A 22,533-nucleotide genomic window follows, 5' to 3' on the forward strand; every position below is an offset into this window, starting at 1 on the left:
TCTTGTTGCTGTGGCGTGACAGAGATAACGAGAGAACAGGCCGATCGCTGCACAGCGCCTGTATAGCAAACGCTGTTATATTTTCTTTTTCTTTATTTTAACTGTAACCGTGTGCTTACTCTCATTTTCTCTGCACTCTCTCTCACCTCGGCCATTATATTGCCTCCCATTTGCACGTAATGACAAATGATGGATGCTGCCTTCTGCCTATTTATCGTCTCCGCTTTTAAAACGCCCCTCTGAAAAAAGAGCTGGTTGATAATAAAATGTTGCCCGTATCAGCTAAATCGGCGATTGGTTTTGGACGATCATCAACAGAGATAGGTGTGAATTTATGAGCTAATTGGGTTCCAGTGTGATGGGAGCATAAAGGAAGTGCCGGCTGAAATGAAGCGCTCGAGGTTTTTTAACGTTTGCTGTCTTCCCTGCAGCGTACCAGCTGAGGACGTGTCAGCCTCCTCCTCCCGTCGCCAACGCCACACTTCTAACCGATGATGACGAGTTTGAAATAGGTTTGTCTTATTTCATCTCACTTGTTTATGTGTGCAGGGCCCCTTGCATGCAGCGCCTCACACTTTGACTAACCTGTTTCAGCAGCCCAAAGTCGGAGCGAAGAATAGGAACGGACATCTCAGAAGTTTGAATCCGTTATTATTTTAGCCATCTTCTCACTTTGTTTGACTTTGTTGTCTTCTTTAATCTGTTAATTATTGTTAGGTTCTAGAAATTTCAGAATTGAATCCTGATTTTAGCAGATTTTTTTTCCGTTGGCTTCTCTGAATATGTGGGTTTGCCTCGAGGTAACTAGGGCTGATGTCAAGGACTGAGTTGGCCGACAGGAGACACAGGAGAGGAGAGGGAGGCCTGGAGCGTTGCTAGAAAAACGCCTGAGATCATAGAAGCCAGTCTTGCTAGTTTGATTCCTCCAGTGGCGAAGATGAAGCCATGCCAGGGTATTCACACTGAGCGAGATACTCAGACGTTCTTCGCCTCCGTCCTCCCTCCAGAACTCAACTTAATGATGATTCCATCATATTTCCGCCCACAAACCGGCAGTGGCGGGAAGCAACTGCGGAACCAAAGTTTTTTTTCTTAATTTATGGACCGAACCCCACTGGTTGTTGAGGATTGGAGATTTTTCTTTTGCAGTTATTACCATGAAGTGTGACTTCCCATTAAGCACGGATCACAAGCTCACATTGATGAAGTCCCTTTGTGTGTGTCGCCTGTCACTGGCGACTGTTCGGATGGTTTAGCGAGGTCCTCAGATCAGCCCAGCAGAGCCCAGATCCTGCGCCTCCTCTGGTCGGGTACGGAGGTGCGGGTTCTCCCCAGCCTTGGGTCCCGACAGCTCTCCCCCAGGTCGTGTGGCGGTGCGCTCGGCGGCCTGGCGTAGCCTTGCATCAAACCAGGGGATTCCCACTGTTTAATTACAGCGGAGGCCTGCGGCGGCTGTTGACGCAGTGAAATGTATTAATGATTTCCCCAGCTTTAGATTTTCTGTTTGAAAATAATTTTTTCCAACTGGATAATGCATAACACTGTTCTCGTCTTTGTCTCATCTTTCTGCCCCCCCGCCCCCCGGCCCGACTTATATATTTTTTTCATATGTCTTTGCAGTCTTTATCCATTCAAGTTCCCTGCGCTGGGTTATTAGTTTGAAGGCAGGTCTAATTAGCCATCTACAAAGCTGTCTGTGGAAGTCGAACTCATTTTGCCACTGGCTACCTCGCTTTGAACCGTGCAGGCGCATGTGCGCACGCTGCGTTGGTGCGCGAGTCCTAATGTGCAAGTTAATGCCTTGTGCCTTGAGCGACCCGACCAGCCGGCCGGATGTCAATCTTCATTAGATAATGTGTTGATTGTATTTTCAGGACCGTGTGCTTGGAAGGCGGACGCTAACGTTGCTTTCTGTTTGTGTTTGCCGATGCGATCGTGGGTGTAAATGACTCAACAGGGGACATCATCCGGTACTCGTGTCTGCCAGGCTTCACCTTGGTGGGCAGTGAGATTCTGACCTGTCGACTCGGAGAGCGGCTGCAGATGGATGGACCCCCACCTGTCTGTCAAGGTTGGTTTTGTTCTCCGTGCACATCGACGTTTGTGTTCCCCCGCCCGCCCGTGTGCCTTTCATAACTGTTTTTGTGCTCCGATTTGTCATGTAGTACCACCGCAGCGCCTCGGCCATGTGCGCGTTTGTGTTGCGCTTTGCTTGTGTGTGTGGATGCAGCACTGCCCAGGTTGGTTGGAGATAGCAGCATCTACTCCTGATGCATCATTTAACAGACAGGCAGCAGGGTCTCCTCCAGCAAGCTTCCCGGTGGCAAAACAGCCCATCTGATTTGAATTATCAAGACTTGCACAGTTGGAATTCCACCGGCTGAAGAACTTTCTTCCTTCCCAAAACACTTTTCAGCCACGGATCCGTTAAGTAAACACTTCCCTGTGTTTCCAAGTGTTCCAACTACCAAGTGTTTCTCCTCAACAGGTCTGGGTGGAATAACGCATGTCTATTATGGTTTTGCAGTTGCACTTTCAAAAGAGATGTTTACTTGTAACCTTCTCACTTCATCTCACATGTTTGATGGAACAAAATGCGTTCCGACCTGTCGTGATTCACAGGATTAGCATGTTTTTGAACAAGTACTAAAGTGAAGGAGATATTTTTTTTTCCTGATTCAGGCATTTAGTTTAGACCACAAACCAAATGTCATCATACTGGCCACTGTGCCACTTCTTCTCCGCAGCTCTCTGAATCCTCCCATTCCCGCTGAGCAGGCATCTTTGAAGTCCTCCAAAGTCCTCTGTCAACACTCCTTGTATTGATAAGCATGGCCCTTTTCAACTCCAGAAACTACGAGTAACTCCACAGGGCATTTGATCTCGGCACAGCATGATATTAGAAAAGCCACGGGCTACGTCCACAAAACAGCTGAATTACTTGTAATCCTTTCCCTCATTCCTCGCCGCCGTAATTTGACATTGTGCTTGATGTCTTTGTAGTGACCCCCTTTGACACAGAATTGGGCCAATTTACTGTCAGTTAAGGGAAACGACTTCAAGCGAAGCCTCAAAAAGTGTTGGTAAGGATTTAGTTGAGGGACGTGACTGGTGAGTCAGAGTCTGGAAGCTAATGCGCTTGCTGTCTGAAGCGCGGCCAGTGGAAAAAACTGGATCACATTGTTGAAGAAACGTGGCGGACAGCAGTTTATAAAAATGTGCGTCGCCACGGGCCATACTGAACCTGACATTGTTGGAACTGAACTGGAAGCTTCCCAAAGCATAGTTTGTTTGCATGAAAGTGAGCAAGTTAGAGAGCAGTATATATATAATTGCAAGCTTCCAATGCGCCAGAGGATGCATTGAAGTGACTTTAGAGGAAAGTGAAATTTGATATCACTTAACTGCTGGGCTCAGCCAAGGTCAACCCGCTTCTGCTGGCGTGAAGTTCATGTCTCAAGTTTTTATAAATTTATAAAGTTTTTATAATTTTTCATACAGAGAAGAAATACACATTGGTCGTACTTTTCTGATTGAATGTGCAGTTTTTGCACTTGCAGAAAAAATCTTGACTTGAGTTTATCTCTGAGCACTGATAGTGACGTCCGGCCAGGTGCATCACCTTGCATTGCTTCTGTCCCATTTCAAACGTGGGGAAATGAAATACAAAGCATCAGTTTTCGCCAAAGGCAAAACTGAGCATTTTTTAACTGCTTATCGATTACCGGTAGTCAGAATACTGCACATTACCATCTAATTATGCTTGTAAAATATACATATGTTTTTCAAACCTTTGTTTCAACGTGCACTCAAATATAACTCAACTCAACACATTATTTGATTTTTTTTTTTTTATTATTATCTAAAGTCTGAGGGGTTTAGAACAGGGGTGGGCAAACTTTTTGACAATGGGCTCTAAAATATGACGGAGGGGCTTATACATGTGTATGAGGGATATGCAGAAAACCTATTGTATGTAGCATTAATGCCAACTGAAAATGAACTAAAAGTAACAACAAAATGCGTCCTTGAAGCCCCACCGTATTTAGCTCTTTATTGAAATGACTCTTAAAACGTTGAAAACATGGATGAAATACAGCTACTTTATGACTTACTCACTATTTATATAATTCCCTCAAGTTTGTCGGGTTGGAGTAACAACCATAATGGGCCGATATGGCCCTCGGGCCGTAGTTTGGAACAATAAAACTTTATTTCTTGCTCAGCTACACCTCACTTGGAGAGTTTTTCTTTATTTGTTATCACAATTATTGTTATTTTTATTCTTATGCCCTGACTGAAGTGCATATTATAATAATGACATCATGATTAATCAACTCTAATTGGCCTGAGTAGTCAACCTCAAAAATCACTTATATCGCCCATCCCTACTAAATACTTATCAGCTATGATTAAGCAAACAGAACAATTAAGTTTCTCATTGAAGGTTGTCCAAATCTAGTTCAGGAAAAAAAAAGAAACCTACATCTCAGTTTAAAACAAAAAATAAAAAATTCTCTAGGGAATGGGCTGAGTTTGGTATCTTAAAGTGTGCCAGTGGATCACAAACCACCTCCATCCTTCAGCAGTTTTGTTTTATTTTTTCCGCCCTGCCCCCTTCTTAAACTTGCCTTGATCTTGCAGTTCACACAGCGGCTGTCCTGCTCCGTGCAGCATCTCACTGTTTTACATTTTCAGGAATCACTTTATTTTTCACATTCAAGAATTCATTCCGTTCCTCTCTGCTGGCTAGGTTATGTCCTTGGGCCACAGCGAGCGGAAAGCTAATTGCTCTCCTTGGGAAATGTAAAGTTGAACTTAATTTGAGTTGACCTGATCTTCACATGCTAAAAACCACTACAGTTAGCCTGTGAAGGCTGGCAGCCAGGAACAAAGACTTGTGTTGTGTTTTCTGTCTGCCTTTTTGTTCATCATTTCCTGCTGGAGAGATAAGAGTCTGAGATGTCCTTGGCTGGCGATGCCTTTTCCCTCCCAAATGCTGTGGCAGGCACTCAGAGTTATTTCTCCCAGCCTCTGTCTTAATGAAAACCTATAAGCGAGGTTATGCTGTGGCTTTGATCAAGTGACAGCAGGGCCACAGTTGAGTTGACAGATGTGTTTGCTCGCTCAGTTTGCCACAGTGAGGTTTGGCACAAAAAGCTAAATTCTTTTCACCTCAACGTAAACACCCCTCTGAGGTTTTTTTTCCGAGTTTTCCCCCCACAAACGTTCTGAACAGTTTCTGTTCAGATTTAATTCTTCAAAACGTTTCTGTAAGTTTTCGTTCAAGAATTATTACATAGTGTTAATGCGAACATGTTGAGCAATAAGTTGTTACCAATAGTACCATTGTGAAAAATTTTACATTTTCCATTGTCATTATTCACATTTTAAATGTTTGCACTCTATTTTGACACACCACAGTGCAGCGATCCACTGTTGCACTGCAGCCAAATCACCATGTCTAGGGATGTCCCATAACATCGGCCCGATATATTGTTATCGGTTTTTCCTCCGATAATGAAACCCCGATAACGCTGGGTATTGCCAAACATGCATGAATAAGCATGGAGGCTCCACGACAAGAGATATGTGATGTGACCTAACATTAGTTTTGAGAAAAACGCATAAAAACATTTGTTCTGAGAAAAACGCCTGCATATTTCGATATTGGTTGTTATCGGAATTGGAAATTAAGCGTTTGGACAGTATCGGCTTATTGGATATCGGCAAAAAGTCAGTATCGGACATCCCTAACTATTTCAATACACTGTGAGCCTCAGTCTTATTCTGTTGGCATTTTGTGGATTCTATACAAAATATATTGAGAAACACTTCAATAAAACATTGCAATGTTGACCCTTAAACCATCTTGATCCTCTCCTGATTTGCTTTTGAAACCGTGCTCCTCGATCGGGAGACGGAGGCAGTGCTGCGCTCGCTGGAGAGACTTGAGCATGTTGCCTGGCAACAATCTCTTACCAAACATGTAATTGTTGACAACCATAACAACCATTTACTGTATATATAGCTCCGTGTGTTGCAGTCTTGTCAGAATATATATATATACACATATATATATATATATATATATATATATATATGTGTGTATATATATATATATATATATATATATATATATATATATATATATATATATATATATATGTATATATATATATATATATATATATATACATAGTTTTCATCTCAAAATACCAGAATCTGTATCTGATCTCCAAAAGCAGATCTGTGGTGGACGACCTGTCGCACAAAACTTTTAGACAACGTCCAGGCTGTTGCTTTGACGGTGCAGCAGTTGTGTTTGGGAATAAATCAAAATGTTCCACATCCTTGATGGACACTAAACACAAATAGGCTGTTCAGGAAATTATGAACTGGAAGTTATTGATTGTGTTCCCCCTGCTGAAGGCACTGTGATACATTATGTTGAAAAGTCACAGTTGCTCCTGTGATGAATATATCGATTTCCTGCGCCTTCACTCACATGCATTTGTGCTTTTACTAATTAAAAGTCTCAGAGGTTGCCGAGGTTGTTGCAGTAGAGATGTGTTTGGGAGGATGTTTTTTAATACTCAAACCACAAGTTAAAAATAAATCATAATCTGCACATACCTTGCAGCCACAGTCTGTTTCCTGGACGTATGACTCTCCTCCCTCCACATTTTTCTTGCCTTGATCTGCGTCCAACTGTTCTGGGTGACCTTTTTATCTCCAACACTTGTTCGCATTAACCTTTTATATGCGTCATGTTTCTTCACTAGCGGCTCCAAGGAAGAAAAGTTGTGCTTGGAGCACAAAAGAAAAGATGGGAGCGAGACCCACCAGTCTCTAGGAAATGAAAAGAATGCTCCGAGTTGAAGCACGCACGCACGCACGCATGCACAGACAAAGGCACAAAAGCCTTACACACACACACACACACACACACACCTATTTTTCGCACAAAGTAAGCTGTCACACCTCGTGATTTTTATTATTTGATAGATTGATATCGTGGGGGAGGCGGGGGCTGGAGGGGAGGGGCGGGGGCGGAGGGGTGTAAGACTGCACACTCACCAGCTCAGCCCTCAGGTGCAGTCGTGGTCTGGCTGAAATGTAATTGTCTCAGGGCTAGTTATTTTTTCCCAATGTAATTTCTGCTGTCAGAGCGCCGAGGTGAGGCAAAGAAAGGCTGTCCCCTCAACTCACCTCATCCGGCTGCTTTCACTAATTCTGTCTGCTACTCCCTGCCTTGTTCCTCTCTGTCTGCCTCCCCTGGCTTTCTTTTTCGCTCCCTCCCTCCCTCCCTCTCTCCCTCCCCCACCACCACCACCACCACCACCGCCACCTCGTCTCTCCTCGGGCCTTTTGTCCTCTTCTGACGCTCTTTTGTGGCTCCCTGTCTGCTCTCTCGCTCTCTCTCTTTTTCCTTCTCTCTCTCTCTCTCTCTCTCTCTCTCTCTCTCTCTCTCGCTCGCACACACTCTCTCTCTCTCTCTCTCTTTCTCTCTCTCTCAACAGTCCAGTGTCCGGCCCACGAGGTGCGTTTCGACTCGACGGGGGTGATTTTGAGTCCAGGCTACCCTGACAACTACCCCAACCTCCAGATGTGCTCCTGGCTCATCAACGTGGAGAAGGGTTACAACATCACGTTGCACTTTGAAGTTTTCCAGACCGAGAAGGAGTTTGACATCTTGGAAATATTCGATGGTAGGCGCAAAAGTTGAAGCTAAGCTTAAAAATAAAACCCTTGACGTACACAATATAGATATAACGTGCACTAACCCACAAAATACTAATTGGTCCCCACAAAATATATTTTTTTCCTACTAAATTTTTAATTCATCACCACCAAATACTAATCTGTTAAAACAAAATACTAATTTGTTGCCACAAAATACGCTAGAAACTGCAGTAACCTACAGGATTTCCTTAATGTATCTTATTATGTTCTTGTCGTTATGTCCCACATTTAGACAGTTATTTCAGCCATGTGTTTCATATTTCCCTACTTGCATTTACATCCACTCGCACTTGTCTGCATGTATTCCCGTTTTTGCCGTGACATATACATTTGCAAACTGTGTGCCTGTCTGTGTGTCCAGGTCCAAACATTTACAGCCAGAGCATGGCGTCGCTCAGCGGCGACATAGAAACACCCTTCAGCATGACCACCACAGGCCACCAGCTCCTGCTGCGCTGGTCGTCCGACCACGGCACCAACAGACGAGGCTTCAACATCAGATACGTGGGTGAGTATCAAAGTATGTATCCAGCTTATCACAATATTCTCCTTCTTCTGATGCTACTTGAATGAAAAATCCAGAGAAGTGATAAAAATCATGGGTTTAAATCATGGGTTTAATTAAACTGGTAATAAGGAGAAAACTCAGACAACAGTTATCTTTTTGGTAGCGCTGCTGCTGCCGTGTGACCCCCATGATTTTATCACAGTGTGCTTGGGATTATGACTTGTTTGCTTTATAGTTTGGTTATTTTGTATAACAAGATGTCAAACAAGGACCTTTTTTTTTTTTTTTTTTTTTGCACCTCAAAAAAACAGGAGGCAAGGAGAAAACGACTGCTCGGATTTCACATTTTGACTCTGTTTTTGAAAAGTTTTAAATTCTTAATTGGCTCTTTAATAAAGCAAGTGGTGCAAAGCAAGAGCAACACGGGGAATCTCATCCCATTTGAAATGCATCAATAATAATGAAAAAAGGCACAAAAGGGCTGCATTTTTCATGCCGTGTCCCTTTTATTATATTTAATACAGGAGAATGTCACTGTGAAAGCAAGCTGGGGGGATAAATTTTGTAACGAACCCGCCCACCCACTTCACTTGATTGACTTGAGCAGGAGCTCAGCTTCCAAAGTGTGTCTGTTCGTCCCAAAGCCCCGGCTCTTTCCCAGTCGCACGCCGCTTCCCGAGGCATGTTGTGACAAGTATTGGCGACGCATGCGGCCCCTTTCTCAGGTTTCCTGTCCCGTCAGCCACTTGCCGCTCATGATCCCAAAATCAGATTTGCCTTATTTGTATTCAGCCCGGTCGGGAAGGGAGGCTTTGGTACTAACGATGGAGGATGCAACAATAAGCAGTGTGTGTGTCTGTCTGCCTATCCACGGTGACTCAAAGGAGCGATAAAGTGCCATATTTAGGACGTACCTTGCTGTTCGTCGCGCAGCCCGAGCACATCATAGATGGGACTTTGCTCTTTCATTACCTTTCTGCATTTACACCAGAAATAAAAGATAAAAAGACGCTTTTGGAAGCCTGTCGTCCTTTCCTATTATTCCCCTTCTGCTTTTATGTGTGCGCCGCCCTCTTCCCTCTCCAGACTGTGTCCTCACCATGTCTCTCTCTCACTTTCTCTCTCTCCCTCTCTCTCACGTCTCATCATGCTCCCCCCTCCCTCGCCTTCATTCTCTTGGTCTCTTTCAGCCATGTACTGCAGCACCCCAGACTCCCCGCAACACGGCTTTGTGGTGAGCCAGACCGGGGGTCACCTGAACAGCGTGGTGCGCTGGGCCTGCGACAGGGGCTACAAGCTGATTGGGAAAGGCACAGCAGTGTGCAAGAAGACCGCCCACGGCTATTACACCTGGGACGCCCCGGTGCCTGCCTGCCAGGGTGAGGAAGTCCTTTTTTTTTTTTTCTTTTAAATCTCCGGCCGTGGCACGCCTCTTTAAGTCTTGCGCTCTTTCTTCTTCTCTACAATCAGCCGAAAGGAAGCACAGATTCCTCTGCTGCCATGTTGGCAAGTCATCTAAATCAGTCTGATTGAGAGCCGGCGCCCAGTCAGGTGGAAAGGAAACAGAAATCAATCCCTTCCCCCCCGTCTGTCAATTCCTACTTCGTTAAATTACTTTTGGCTAACTTGGAATTAGTATGCACTGTCTGCTCCAGTCGGGTCTCTCTCAATTAATTGAGTTTGGAGGGGTTTTTTTGCGACATGTGGGTATTTACGCCTTTGCATGATTTCATGCACTCACTTGCACAGCGGCAGAAAAGCAACAGATGGCGAGCTCAGTCGCATCTTTCATAATACGCTAGAGTCAAACTATGTGATGTGCTTAAAAATCACTCAGAAGCCTTTTCCTCCTTTCGTCACTTTTCTAACTGCCGGCAAATTTACAGACGCGATCACTTAACTGAGCCGCAGCTGACCAAATTCAGCGACACGGATGCCGTGCAGCTGCATTCCTTGGGAAAGCAGAAATTTCCCACAGCGACTCCCATCGCATGATACCGCGGGAACGTCGGGCGTGTTGATCCGCCCGCCTTACTCATGCACCTTTGGAGAAGAGCACTGACCTAAAGTAATTTTTCAGGCCCACTGACCTTTTCCGCTCGTCACTCTTCCAACTTTCCAGCGGCTCCCTTTGGAGAAAAGTTTTGACTTTTGCGGCCGGCGTCCGTTCTGTCGGCAGCGCAGCACACGGACGAGTCTCTCTTCGCACGGCGAGCGCCGGTGTGATCGCCCCAGGCTACACTCCCCGGATCTCCACCTTTTGATGTGGCGCTGTTTTGCCTTTAACATTGCTCGCCCACCTCACGGTGTGTGTGTGTGTGTGTGTGTGTGTGTGTGTGTGTGTGTGTGTGTGTGTGTGTGTGTGTGTGTGTGTGTGTGTGTGTGTGCTTAGGTATTCTCATTTAGCTTTGCCCTGCAGATGCGGTTTTAATGATAAACACCTTGCGGCTCAAAAGCCCGAACTCGCTGTCTGCTCCCTGCTGCGGATGGAGTGTTGACCTACATCTAGTGCTTGTGAAGACAAGGTGTCTATGCGTTCTTATTCCTGTTGGATTGAGTTGTCGCGTCATATGGGCGGAAAAGTCAAGATTCCTGTCCTTCAAACGAGCGACACTATTGGATTTAAAGTAACAAACTATGTCTTCTTGCATGAAATACATCAAAGTGACTGAAGTAATGATTGATGTTTGCATGGAAGTTCAGATATGTTGCTACTACAATACATGTGCTATTATATTATCTACTACAAATGCATCTAGTAGTAGTACTATTACGAGTCAACATTTACTTCACACTTTCTCCCTTGAAACCTCAATACATTGCTGAACCACCACAGGTTGAGCTGGATGTGCGCGTGTGTGTATGAGTCATTGCCCTCAACTCCGGCCACCACCACAGCCTGCGTATTCTATATAAATCCAAATACGTCATACACTGAAAGCCCTGGCGTAGCATGAGAAGTATTTAAAGGAGCCGGCCACACTCTGTGTCCTTCCAACATCTTTTTACTCAATGTCCAACAGACTAACACAGACCGGTTTCGACAGAGTCTTCTTCTAATAGTCTGTCTCTCATAGAGACTCTCCATAAGATACTCAATGACCAGTGGTTCTTTATTTTCACTGCACCACCTACTTCGTAAGAATATCTTGTAGTTTTTGTGTTTGATTTAGGGAATATCTACTTTTTCTCATGCTATTTATTGTTAATTTGTTCTAATTTAGGCATTGAATTTCTCCTTTGATGTTGTTCTATGTGATGTATATCTATGTTTACTTTGCCTGCTGCTCCTGAGTCCTGATTCCTTGATGCCACACGGTGGTGTGTGTTTGATTTTCATCATTGGCCAAGCGCCTCAATATTTTTTAATCTTTGAGTGAGCACGTTCTTCCTGTTTGGTTAAGTATTCATGCAAGCACAAATGGTTTATACGGTGGCGTTGATTGAAATGTGAAACCGTTCGTTGGTGATGGAACATCTGTTTTGCATTCTACAGGGCACAGCTTTATCTCAGGTCATTATTAATGGCTTATAATATATAAAACGCTTGATAATGCTGTTTTAGCTCAAGCGCACAACCCCGCTGCTCCTGCTGAGCTCAACTGAATCCGGCGGTAATAAGAGCAATAAATTACACCTGATGTCTGTTGGCATCATTTTCAAGCTTGACCGATTTGTTCCCTTTGGATTTGTCTTTTTCCTCCTAAAAAGTCAGAGTTTGCGTTTCAGACCGGCCGTGTGAAACGGGCCGTCCTCGTGTGCGCTTTCGCCCGCAACGGCCGTCGACCGCCTCCGATCGATCGCAGCCACTCCAGTGTTTCACCCACTATCGGTTCTCACCGATCCCAAGCAGCGCGCGGTTCGCGCTGCCCATGAACGTGTGTCAACAATTGTCTTTTTCACCACCTGCAGCTGTGTCGTGCGGCGTGCCGAGCGCGCCCGTCAACGGAGGTGTGCTCGCCACTGATTACTCCGTCGGCACACGGGTGACCTACTTCTGCAACAGCGGCTATCGGCTCTCCTCCAAAGAGCTGACGACCACAGTCTGCCAGCCAGACGGCACCTGGAGCAACCACAACAAGATACCCAGATGCAGCGGTGAGAAACTGAGGAGGAGAAGGAGGGTGGGGGAGTGATCTAGGAAAACTGTGTAACAGTACAAGAGTGGGTTCAAGTGAGGAAAAGATGTTGACGAGAACCAGTGCGATTTTGTTGTTTTAGTTCTTTTAGGAGGAAGGAAAAAGTCGGTTAAGAAACACTTGGGAAGCAGGCTCGCAATTAATAGATTTTGCGAGGCTTCACTGGAGTCTCAAAAGAAATCAAGTAGCACACTTGATGTTTGGTCGTTGATAATGAGACAGACAGATCAAAAGGAAAAACAGAAGAGTCTTGAGGAAAAGTGGGGTGAGTTGGTTGGTTGTACGTGCCAGTGCTGCTGCCCAAGTCTCCCAGTCATTGTGACCATTGATTGACAACCTTGTTTACTACTGAGGACCGCTGTTGTTCCCATCTGGCGGTGTGCTCTTCGGCGGGGAAAAAAAAGGAAAACTGTGTTGGATTTGAAACTCATTTGTTTCAGTGCATGTCAGTTTTACTGATGGAGAACACACAGCTCCGAGCGGGGATAGCGGGCTTTCTGGTGAATTTTATAGTTAATACCACAGTGATATTTCATCAAAAGTGCAAGTCATTTGTGAGTAGTGTATGTGTTAAATGCAAACATTGCCATTTTCTTTTTAAAATGAAAAAAATCTATTCCTTGTAACAATTTTTCAAACTGTTGCTCTGTTATTTGATATGGCTTTTGACTAAGCATTGTGCACAAGGGACAAAGAGGAGAAGTTGAAGTCATTTTGATAATCCAAAATCCTGTCTTCCCATTTTGCTCCCGCTCCACAGTCATTATGTGTCCCAGTCTGAGCTCCTTCTCTCTGGACCACGGGAAATGGAAGATTGTCAACGGTTCGCACTATGAGTTCGGTACTCGGATCATCTTCACTTGCAATCCTGGATACTACCGTGTCGGCCCCGCCCATATTCAGTGCCTGGCCAATGGCGTGTGGAGCTGGAGGAACGAGAGGCCTCGCTGCAAGAGTAAGAGACTTTTTTACTGCAGCCACCAAAAAAAGGAAACGGAGCATTTTTGTATGTTTGAGCCCAATTTCTAAATTCACATTACTTTTGTGTAATTTTGTCCTCGCTGAGGATCCCAGCCTGTATTTGAAAATTGTTGCTTTTTAGAGGCTAAAGAGCAACTGTATTTTCCCCATCACACACAGACTGGCGACTTGATTCCTGTCCAGCTGTTGTTTTCACCGAGCCAGACAAGCACAGAACACCCTGCCGGTCTGCTTCATTAGCTTTCCAGGAAAGATCCAATTGAAAGAAGTTTAACAACATTTGCCACAGACTGGGGGAAAAAAACCTGCCTCACCCTGCGGCCGGTGCAGATACATTGGTGGAAAAATTACAATCTATTTTTTGTGGCTGACTTTATCAGCAGCTCAGCGCCTGATGTGTGTGCCATTTAGCCTTTCCAGTCTCCCTGCATACAGAATATATGTATGCACATATATAAATATATATATATATATATATATATATATATATATACATTTATACATTATCATGAGGGAGGGAAGGATTGAGTTTTTCTGCGCCGCCTTGGGAACTGCTTTTTGAGATATAAATGTGCTGAGTAGGTAGCGTAATGGCGAAAGAAGATGCAAGGCAACATGATGAAGGATGCCTGCACACAGGGCCGATGCCACTATTATCCTCCCACGCGAAAACCAGCCGCCTAGCGTCTTATTGCGCGCAGGGTCACTCGGACGGCCATCGAGCGACTGGCTCGGAGGACATTAGCCGCCTCTAATGCGTCGCTCCCTCTCGCTCTTTCTCTTTCACTCCCTGGTGTTCTACCATTCCCTCCCTCCCACCTCCCCCACATTTTTTTTTTATATATTGCAGTCATTTCCTGTAGCGATCTTCCCACTCCTCCTAATGGGAAGAAAATTGGGACCCAAACCACCTTCGGCGCATCGGCCATTTTCAGCTGCAACCCCGGCTACGTTCTGAGCGGCTCCACGGTCCGGGAATGCCTCCTGTCCGGCCTTTGGAGTGGGATGGAGACTCACTGCCTGGGTAAGCAGCCTCAGAATGTTCTCTTTAACTTTTTAAAGGGGCAGCTGTGACCCGGGTCAACCCCGCTGGCAAACTCTCAGGAGAAACACTGGATCCATTGCAGCAAGGACACCATGGCTGGAAGGAAAATATTTGGGCCGGCTTTTTGGCTCTGTAATGAAGCCTTTACGGCCAATGTAATGAAATGACATTTTGTTGACATGCTGCAGCAATGCTGCTTAATATCATTTTTTTTACCTAGCACTTCAATTATTCGTCAGTTTTCAATAAAACTTTGCATGTCGGATGCATTTCTTCAAGTCGGCATCGTCCAATTGCTTATTACGTCATAAACCGCTCCAGCAGAATGTTTAACCCATTGTTATAATGTGTTAACCGGAAGAGATGATGCAGATTAACATGCTACAACTCTTAACAACTCTGTCAGAGGGGGGAAAAAAACCTAAAATAAACAATCCAGACATTGATAATTACTTGCACCACTTCCCTCGCAGACAGATGAGCCTGTTCGTCAACCCTGCGGTGTCGTTGCCCCAAGCCACGGCCTGCCACAGTTTATGATAAGAAGGGCGACGTGCTCTCAGGGTTAACGCAGCCAAGGACCTCTTGCACTGTCGCCTACTTGAGCACTATCTTCACACAATCTGGCTGCTCTCCACTGGAGAGTGATAATAAAAATGCTCGGTCGAGTTTCTGGGTGAATTAATGAATTAGGGGAAATCAGACTCGCAGTCGGTGGCAATTTACCAGGTTTTAAGTGGCAGCGGAAATCTCGGCGAGATTCCTCCCCCTTCTGAAAGGCTTTCATTGGGGAGGCGACGGGACGACACTGAGTTTTCGAGGAGCTTCGCCCGCGTCACCCGCCGCCCAAGACGAGCAGAAAGTAGCGTCGTCGCCACGTGCTAAGTCCAAGTTAATATACGTTTGGAAAAAAAATAACTCGAAGACAATGAGCTGAAAAAATGTTTTCTAAATCCAATATGTTTCATGAATACGCCGGCTAATATTGTTTGGCAGTGTTATAATTCCGCAGCGTTTTAAATCGCCACTTTTCTCATTTCATTTCATAATACGGTTGTCAAAATGCAAAGTTATTCAAAGTTGATAAGGCAATCAAAATTGTGTTCCTGCCCTCGCAGAAACTAGCATCCATTAGTTCAGCAAGTGCCAGTGCCAGCTGTCTATCTGGGCAGACAGTGGAAAGTTAAACTTGAATCTTGCACCGTATGAATTATTGACTGAGTTGTGATTTGGAATGTACCAAAAAAAATAAATCGGACCATGACAGTATTCGTTCTGGCAGCGCAGTGTAATGAATGCCATGTCCTGTGAGAGTCACTGAGTGTGGGGTCTCCGTCATGTCGCAGCCGCTTCTCTGAAGACATTCAGAGAATCCGGGCAGCCCGGATAAACAATGCACAGCGTTCATTAATAAAACAGGTTTACATCGGCCCTATTCATGTTTTTTTTCCCCCCTCTGTCCTCACGCAGCGGGTCACTGCGGTCTCCCGGAGCAAATTGTTAATGGGCAGGTGGTCGGGGAGAACTTTGGCTATCGAGACACGGTCGTCTACCAGTGCAACCCAGGATTCAAGCTGATCGGCTCCTCGGTGCGAATCTGCCAGCAGGACCACAGCTGGTCGGGACTTCTCCCAGTGTGCATCTGTGAGTAATGCGCAACTTCCTCCTGGGCTGCATGTCGATCAATGCTGAGTGTCACTCTGACCCATTATTAAAAATACTTTTTTTTTTCTTCTGAGGTTGCATTTCAAGGAATTCTTGATTGATTGCTCACCCTTTATATGCATGACGTCAAGGCGCATGTGTCAGGAACTTTTAAATAAATGGTGATTGCTTGAATAGTTTCAGCATTATTATGCATTTAATAATTCCTTCAACCACTTCCCGGCTGCCAGCAGCCACTGCTTACTTGGCCTCAGAAGCACTGATGTTGATTAGTGATATATCCATATAATGTGACGCTCAGTCCCCCCCCCCATTCATCCATTAATGTGCCGCCTATCCTTCCCTAATCAATCCCGTCTTCATTTCTAATTCCCCCTTTGTCCTCTGAGGTTAATTGTATGATAATGATATTCCTATGATGGGCCTCACTGCGTGCCACCTATTGATCATTGTTATTGAATTTTCATCCCCTTCCTCGACCCTCTGGGACTCTCATTTTCGCGCCCCTCCACCCCCTGTCGCTACCCTTCCTTTTCATCGCAACCTTCCCTTTCTCTGCCTTTCATCCTCCGCTGTACTGTCGCCGCCTCCTCGTCCTGTGCGCGCCGCCCCTCAGCCGTCACCTGCGGCCACCCCGGCAGCCCCATCTACGGACGCACCACGGGCGACGGCTTCAACTACAACGACGTGGTGCGCTTCACCTGCAACAAAGGCTACACTTTGGAAGGGCCGTCCACCGCCCAGTGCCAGGCCACCCGCCAGTGGAGCCAGCAGCCCCCCACCTGCAGAGGTAGGCTCCAGCCCCAGCAGAAGGGCTACAGTGACTACGTTGACATGCTCAACTTAATCGAGCGATGCTCAAAATTCGGTTTTCTCGTCTAATCGGAATTCTCTCCTTGTTCCAGTTTACACGCAGCCGAGAAAATCAAATGATGTCCTCCTCCCCAACACTAGGGGGCGAAATCAGTCTTCTCAGCATGTTAATTTCTGGTTAACCCCTTTCATGGCACAATAACCAAGCAACTGGAGCGCGATACAACACAGGTGTAATGTCCGTACTGGTCTTCAATTTAACGAGTTCACTCACCGATTGGTCAGAAATTGTGATTGGCAGCGAGAGCCGAGCCAAACTATCAAAAAGATGTATATGCCCACAATGCAACAATGCAAAACAAGAATTTGGAAGTCTCATAGTTTCATGCATATGAATATCCATCTGCAAGCTGGATTGCCAAAAAAAAAGAACTTCTTCCTTCATCATTACTACTGAAGGTGTTGGAATATTGATGGAAAGAGATGCAAATCACAGCGTTTGCAATCCTCCCCTGGAAATGGGGCTGCCCACTAGTGGAATATTATGCCGCCAGTGATCAGAAGTGGGAGCCAACCAAACTGCTGCAGCAGACTAAAGAGGCGTGTACGCAAGTGTTGTGTAACGTGTCAAGGATCCGGAGCTGATGACCCCGGGGATTCATCAGCAGCCGCTCCTATCATCAGCCCTCACAAATCAGCAGCAAATGAATGGTTCCGTGCTTAGGCCCAGACACACAGGCGGAACGGACAGAGGTGGTGTTCAAATGACTGTTGATGCTAAGAAAGCCACTATGCGTTGGTCCATGTCTGTCCAGAGGGTTGGGGCTGTAATGAGTTTTGCAGCCATGCGGTTGGAAAATGTCTGGTGTGTGTTGGAAGACCTCAAACTGGCAGCACCCGAGTACGACTCCTCCGCTCATTTTTTGCCTGCGTCCCATCTAGTTTGCCCAGGTTTGGCTCATTAGTGGTGTTTTTACTGGTCAGTAATTTTGTTTTCTGCGACCATTTGATAGAAATGTTTGCGTTATCCGAAAGGTGACTTTTCCTTTTCATGCAAACTATATTTTTCTGTATTTTTTGTTGTTGTTTTGATGATTGTCCCGCAGAAATTCAAAAGGAAGCACACAGTGTATTGTGCAGAATAATAGAAAGGCTAAAAAAAAAAAGAGAGAGAAAATGTCGACTCCAGCTTGGTTTGCCAGCTCTTGCCCATTTAAAAATAGCTCCTCTTGGCATGGATTTAGCTGGCAGGCAGATGTGAGGAGGCACAGTTTCCATTACTGTGAATAGCACCGCAGAGACAGACCTGGTTAAAGATCAAAAGACTGCATTCATATTTAACTGTCATAACTCTCTTGACAAAGGATGTCTGTTTCTTTTTTTCCTTTTCTCACTCACAGTAAACCAATGTCATTACACAGTTCTGTTAGTTTGCAGTAGGTGCTGCTTTTTTTTGGGAAGTGTCATTTAAAAAAAAAAATAAATAAATAAATAAAAAAGCTGCTTTTACAATGATGCTGCTTAATTTGTGTCAACAGATGTGCCTTTAATTTCAGTCTCTCTTTTTTTTATGGATGCGATCAGAAGAAGGAAATTAGGATTTCAATGCAAATATTTATATAGATGAACTTATGTGCAAATGGCACACTTTGGGTCCACCGTCTGTTTTACTCAGATGTTCTCTGTTGCACATTGAAACAATAGTGACCAGATATTAAGGGAGAATTTTTCAAGAAGAGAAAGTTTTTTTTCTTTTTTTTTCTTTTTTCCTTTTTCATTTTTTACAATCGGCATTTTTTTTTTTAATTCACTGGATGAATTTCAGAAGTGACCTTGAAGATGTCTTTATGAAAGACAAAGAAACCGAGCCTGCAGTCATTCTAGTTGTCTGCTTGTCCCCCTGGTTGCCTCCGTTGAATATTAATACCGGCATCACGGCATTGCTTTCTTTTCCTCCTTTCCTTTAGTTGTGAACTGCACTGATCCTGGGATTCCTGCCAATTCCATCCGCGAGAGCAAGATTGAGCACGGAAACTTCACCTTTGGCAGCGTGGTCTTCTACGACTGCAATCCGGGATATTACCTGTTTGGCTCATCGGTGCTCACCTGCCAGCCCGAAGGCCACTGGGACAAGCCTCTCCCAGAATGCATTGGTACAGCCTCTTTTATGTTTTAACAGATAATAATAATAATAGTTATTAATAAATAATATAAATAATAATTATTACATCAGTGCACGTCTTCTTCTTAAGGTTCTACTTTCTCTCCACTGTTCAGCCGTTCCTCTTTCAAAGAGCCAAGCTCTTTTGTGCTGAAATGAATGACAAAATTGAAATAAATAGTGGGAAACCGTACCGACCTCATTAAAATCGGCAACTTCTTGTCCTCGTTTCCTCTCCAGTTTAGATGGCGCGATTTGTCAAACACCGGAACTAATAGCGTCTGACGCTGGAAGCCCCAAAGGCTTAAGGTTGTGCTGCGCTGCCGTAGCCAATTGAAAAATTAGGACCAGTTGTTCGGACCGTTGCTGACGTGTTTTTTCTGGGAAACTACAAACGCGAGCCTGTGGTGTTTTCTTTGTGACACCTGGTTCGACGCACGACGCATTTCTGAGCCACGTTGCCAACAAGCGCGCGGCTCTAATGACCTATTTCTGAACGTCTGCATTTTTTTATTATTTTTTTTTAACGCCGGGCCCAGATAGCATTTAATTTCATGGTAGAGAGATGATGCACTGCGTTTATTTTTTCAAACGGGCATAGTAATTAAAGAGATACACAGGAGTGGCTGTCTCGCATGTTTATGTATGGCTCCAGGCATCAGCGGCTCTGTGAAGAAATTGGCTTTATGAAATTTTTACGGAACCTTTCTTTGTGTTATGAGACCGAGCTGATTTAGCGGCGGCGGTGCATTATGTCGAGTGAATTAATGAAGTAGATGGGGAACATCGCCGCATGCACCAAAACCAGATTCCGCCCTCATAAGCAGCACGATGTACGCGCGGATGCGCACGTCTTTAGCGACGCTGAACACGGAGGGATCTGCTGCCGAACTTGGAAAGAAAAAAAAAGGTCCTTAAAGGCACGCGCGGCTTTATTTTCCCATTTGTCTCCCTGTCACGCAGAGGTGGACTGCGGCCACCCGGGCACGCCTCCGCACGCAGCCATGAGCGGCGAGAAGTTCACCTCCGGCTCCACCGTGCGCTTTTCCTGCTCCGGAGAGCGACAGCTCATAGGAGACTCATCACTCAGCTGTCAGCTGAGTGGACACTGGAGCGCCCCGCTGCCCCACTGCTCAGGTGCCCAAACACACAAGCAAATGGGGAGCTCGCGGCGGCCTGACACGCAACCGCGAGCTTCTTCGTGATGCAGATAATAGTGCTTTGTTTTGGTCCGGCCTTTTTCTTTTCGTAGGGAATCCAAGGTGATGGTCGGGAAAGCTTTACCGTTTCACCTCCATATTTTGCCTTCAAGTATTCGTAGCTGGAGTTTGGATGCGAGGTTCACACGGGAATAGAGATCTCTGCTGGCAAACCAGCTCACTTAAATTGAAGTGTAAAAATTGTAGAATTTCTTTTTTATTTTTTTTAAAGATTTCAAATTTCTTTATTCTTCTTCTATCACTGTCCTTTCCACCTTTAACTGGCTGTGTTTTTACCCCGGGCCTCTTTCACATTTGTTTCATCATGTCTACTGTCTCATCTCCACTGCTGTTGGATTCATCACAAAGTAACCCAAAATTGAACTTGATCCATCATCACCCTGCAGGGCTGGGAGTTGTGACTCTGCACCTCAGAGAATGAGTTGCGGGTAGACAAAGGCTTCCTCCTGCATTAAAAACAATCAGCGCAGTGAGCAAAATCACCACTGACATAACCCACCGACAGACCCCTGAAAGTTTGAACAGGATCCTCTGGATAGAGAGTTAGCTGCTTACTCTCTTTTTGACAATTTAAAAAAAAAACAGAAACCAGCATTTCTACTGCCAACTTCCAGCCCACCATCCCCAGCCTGTGCTCCCCCTCTGCTCTTTCGTCCCATCACACTTGAGCGTTCCTGACCATTTAAGTGGATTCTCCTTACTGAATGTTCTCTTGGTTTGTTCAACTCACTGACCCAGAAGTAATGTTCGCAACAAGCCTGGTACGAATGTGTTTTTCGCCTTTAGAATGCAGCCTCTCGCTCGACTCAGCTCAGTTATTTTGTCCACATTTGCCCGTCGTGAAAGGCAGCCCGGAGGTCAGCAGTATTGTGTAGTAAGTTCGCAAACGTGCGTCAGCGCCTAAATCTGTCCGCCAATGAAATTGCTCTCATTTGACTGAATGCGGGGAAGCAGCGTAATGACATGGTATTATTCCTTTTTGTTTACTTCTCCATTATCTGGTGCGTACAGAAGAAGAACGGTGTTTACATCAAAAATTCTAGTGGCAGACTCCGATGGGGGGTCGGGGGGGGGGGGGGACGTCGGATTTCAGTGCGAGGGCTCAGAAAAATTAATATTCCCGACATGTTTTGGCACCTGATGTTTATTAAGACAATTTAGCTGTTGTGCTATGCTGATGAGCGTCCCACTGTCATGACAAATGAGGAAGGAGGATTGTGGATTCTATTTCGACTATCTCCGTCTCTTTTGTTCACATATCAGCACAAGTTCTGCTCCTCTGTTTTATCTGGCCGGTGGTGGTGGTGGTGGTAGGGGGAGCAGCTAATAACCTCTGCACTAATCTGAGCTTTACCGAACTTGATGAAGTGTGTTTAATTAAACTTGTCCAACACCTAATCTGAATCAACTCTTGCCTTTAGACAGTAAATACGTTTAATTGAGGTTAAATGGAATTTGTTCCCGACTTTTTAAAGTGGTTACAAAGCAAAAGCTTGGCGGAATTTTAAATGGGTGACCAGAGGAGGAATAATTTTGCAGTAAATTGCAGATTGATTTAAATAACATGCATCCATTTGCCTGAGGACCAGCACTCATTTGATGGATACTAACAAAAAAACTTTATGGTTATAGTATCAATGGATTTTGGGGTTATATCAACAGAATAAATCATTGTGGCAAATGCATATCAACTGTAGCACAAAAAGACAAATGAGGTTTTTTGCCTCTGAGAATTCTTTCGATCCTTTGCCGCAGTTTCCTCGTACCCACTTGTGGAAATTATGTTGGGTTTTTTTTGTCTGAGATGATTAATTAATAATCTTATCTACATTAGAAATATCACGAGATAACTTTAGTTTAGAATTTGTGTGGTATTTAATAAAGATTTGACCCAGCGGCTGCCTGGCAGGAATCAGCTTAACGTGCCGCTCCATTCCGTTCAAGCGTTCCCACGCAGGATCGGCCCCCAATCTGTGTTTCTGATTAGCTTTATAATCAGATACTTTGTCGTGGAAAGGAGGCACCTTTTGCTGATCATTTGTTCATCGCTAAGAGGCTTGATGAATTCCCACCCATGGCAGCGAGCATCTGTCACAGCCGGTGTGGAAATTAGAGCCCGACGCAGCTGTGGCTCAGTTTCTGTCCCACGGAATCAAAGTGCTTGCGAACGCCTCGAGAGTTTGAGACGATCGAGAGTGCGTGCGTCAATGCCTATGTGGCGCCACTTCTCTGAGCCACCAACTGCACGCAAGATT

General features: G+C 45.1%; 1 protein-coding gene across 6 annotated transcripts in view; it reads left to right on the forward strand.

The window, feature by feature from the left end:
* Positions 1-22,533, forward strand: part of LOC142879402 (CUB and sushi domain-containing protein 3-like) — a 194,173-nt gene that overhangs the window by 123,805 nt on the left and 47,835 nt on the right. For 4 of the 6 annotated variants that reach the window (XR_012925297.1, XM_076012676.1, XM_076012677.1 and 1 more), the window contains 12 exons: positions 432-512; positions 1,958-2,071; positions 7,524-7,712; positions 8,108-8,266; positions 9,445-9,633; positions 12,167-12,352; positions 13,154-13,348; positions 14,225-14,398; positions 15,890-16,063; positions 16,701-16,874; positions 18,865-19,050; positions 20,022-20,195. Coding sequence is in view for 5 of the 6 variants with exons in the window: in XM_076012676.1 (XP_075868791.1) it covers positions 432-512; positions 1,958-2,071; positions 7,524-7,712; positions 8,108-8,266; positions 9,445-9,633; positions 12,167-12,352; positions 13,154-13,348; positions 14,225-14,398; positions 15,890-16,063; positions 16,701-16,874; positions 18,865-19,050; positions 20,022-20,195 (1,995 nt within the window). In the remaining variant the exon portion in view is untranslated. The remainder of the gene's footprint in view (positions 1-431; positions 513-1,957; positions 2,072-7,523; positions 7,713-8,107; positions 8,267-9,444; positions 9,634-12,166; positions 12,353-13,153; positions 13,349-14,224; positions 14,399-15,889; positions 16,064-16,700; positions 16,875-18,864; positions 19,051-20,021; positions 20,196-22,533) is intronic. The other 2 variants (XM_076012678.1, XM_076012680.1) reach the window with 1 other exon arrangement.

Source organism: Nelusetta ayraudi, unplaced genomic scaffold, assembly GCF_046127955.1.
Source record: "Nelusetta ayraudi isolate G7.1 ecotype Tasmania unplaced genomic scaffold, CSIRO-AGI_Nayr_v1 ptg000136l, whole genome shotgun sequence".
In the NCBI taxonomy this organism is placed as follows: Eukaryota; Metazoa; Chordata; class Actinopteri; order Tetraodontiformes; family Monacanthidae; genus Nelusetta; species Nelusetta ayraudi.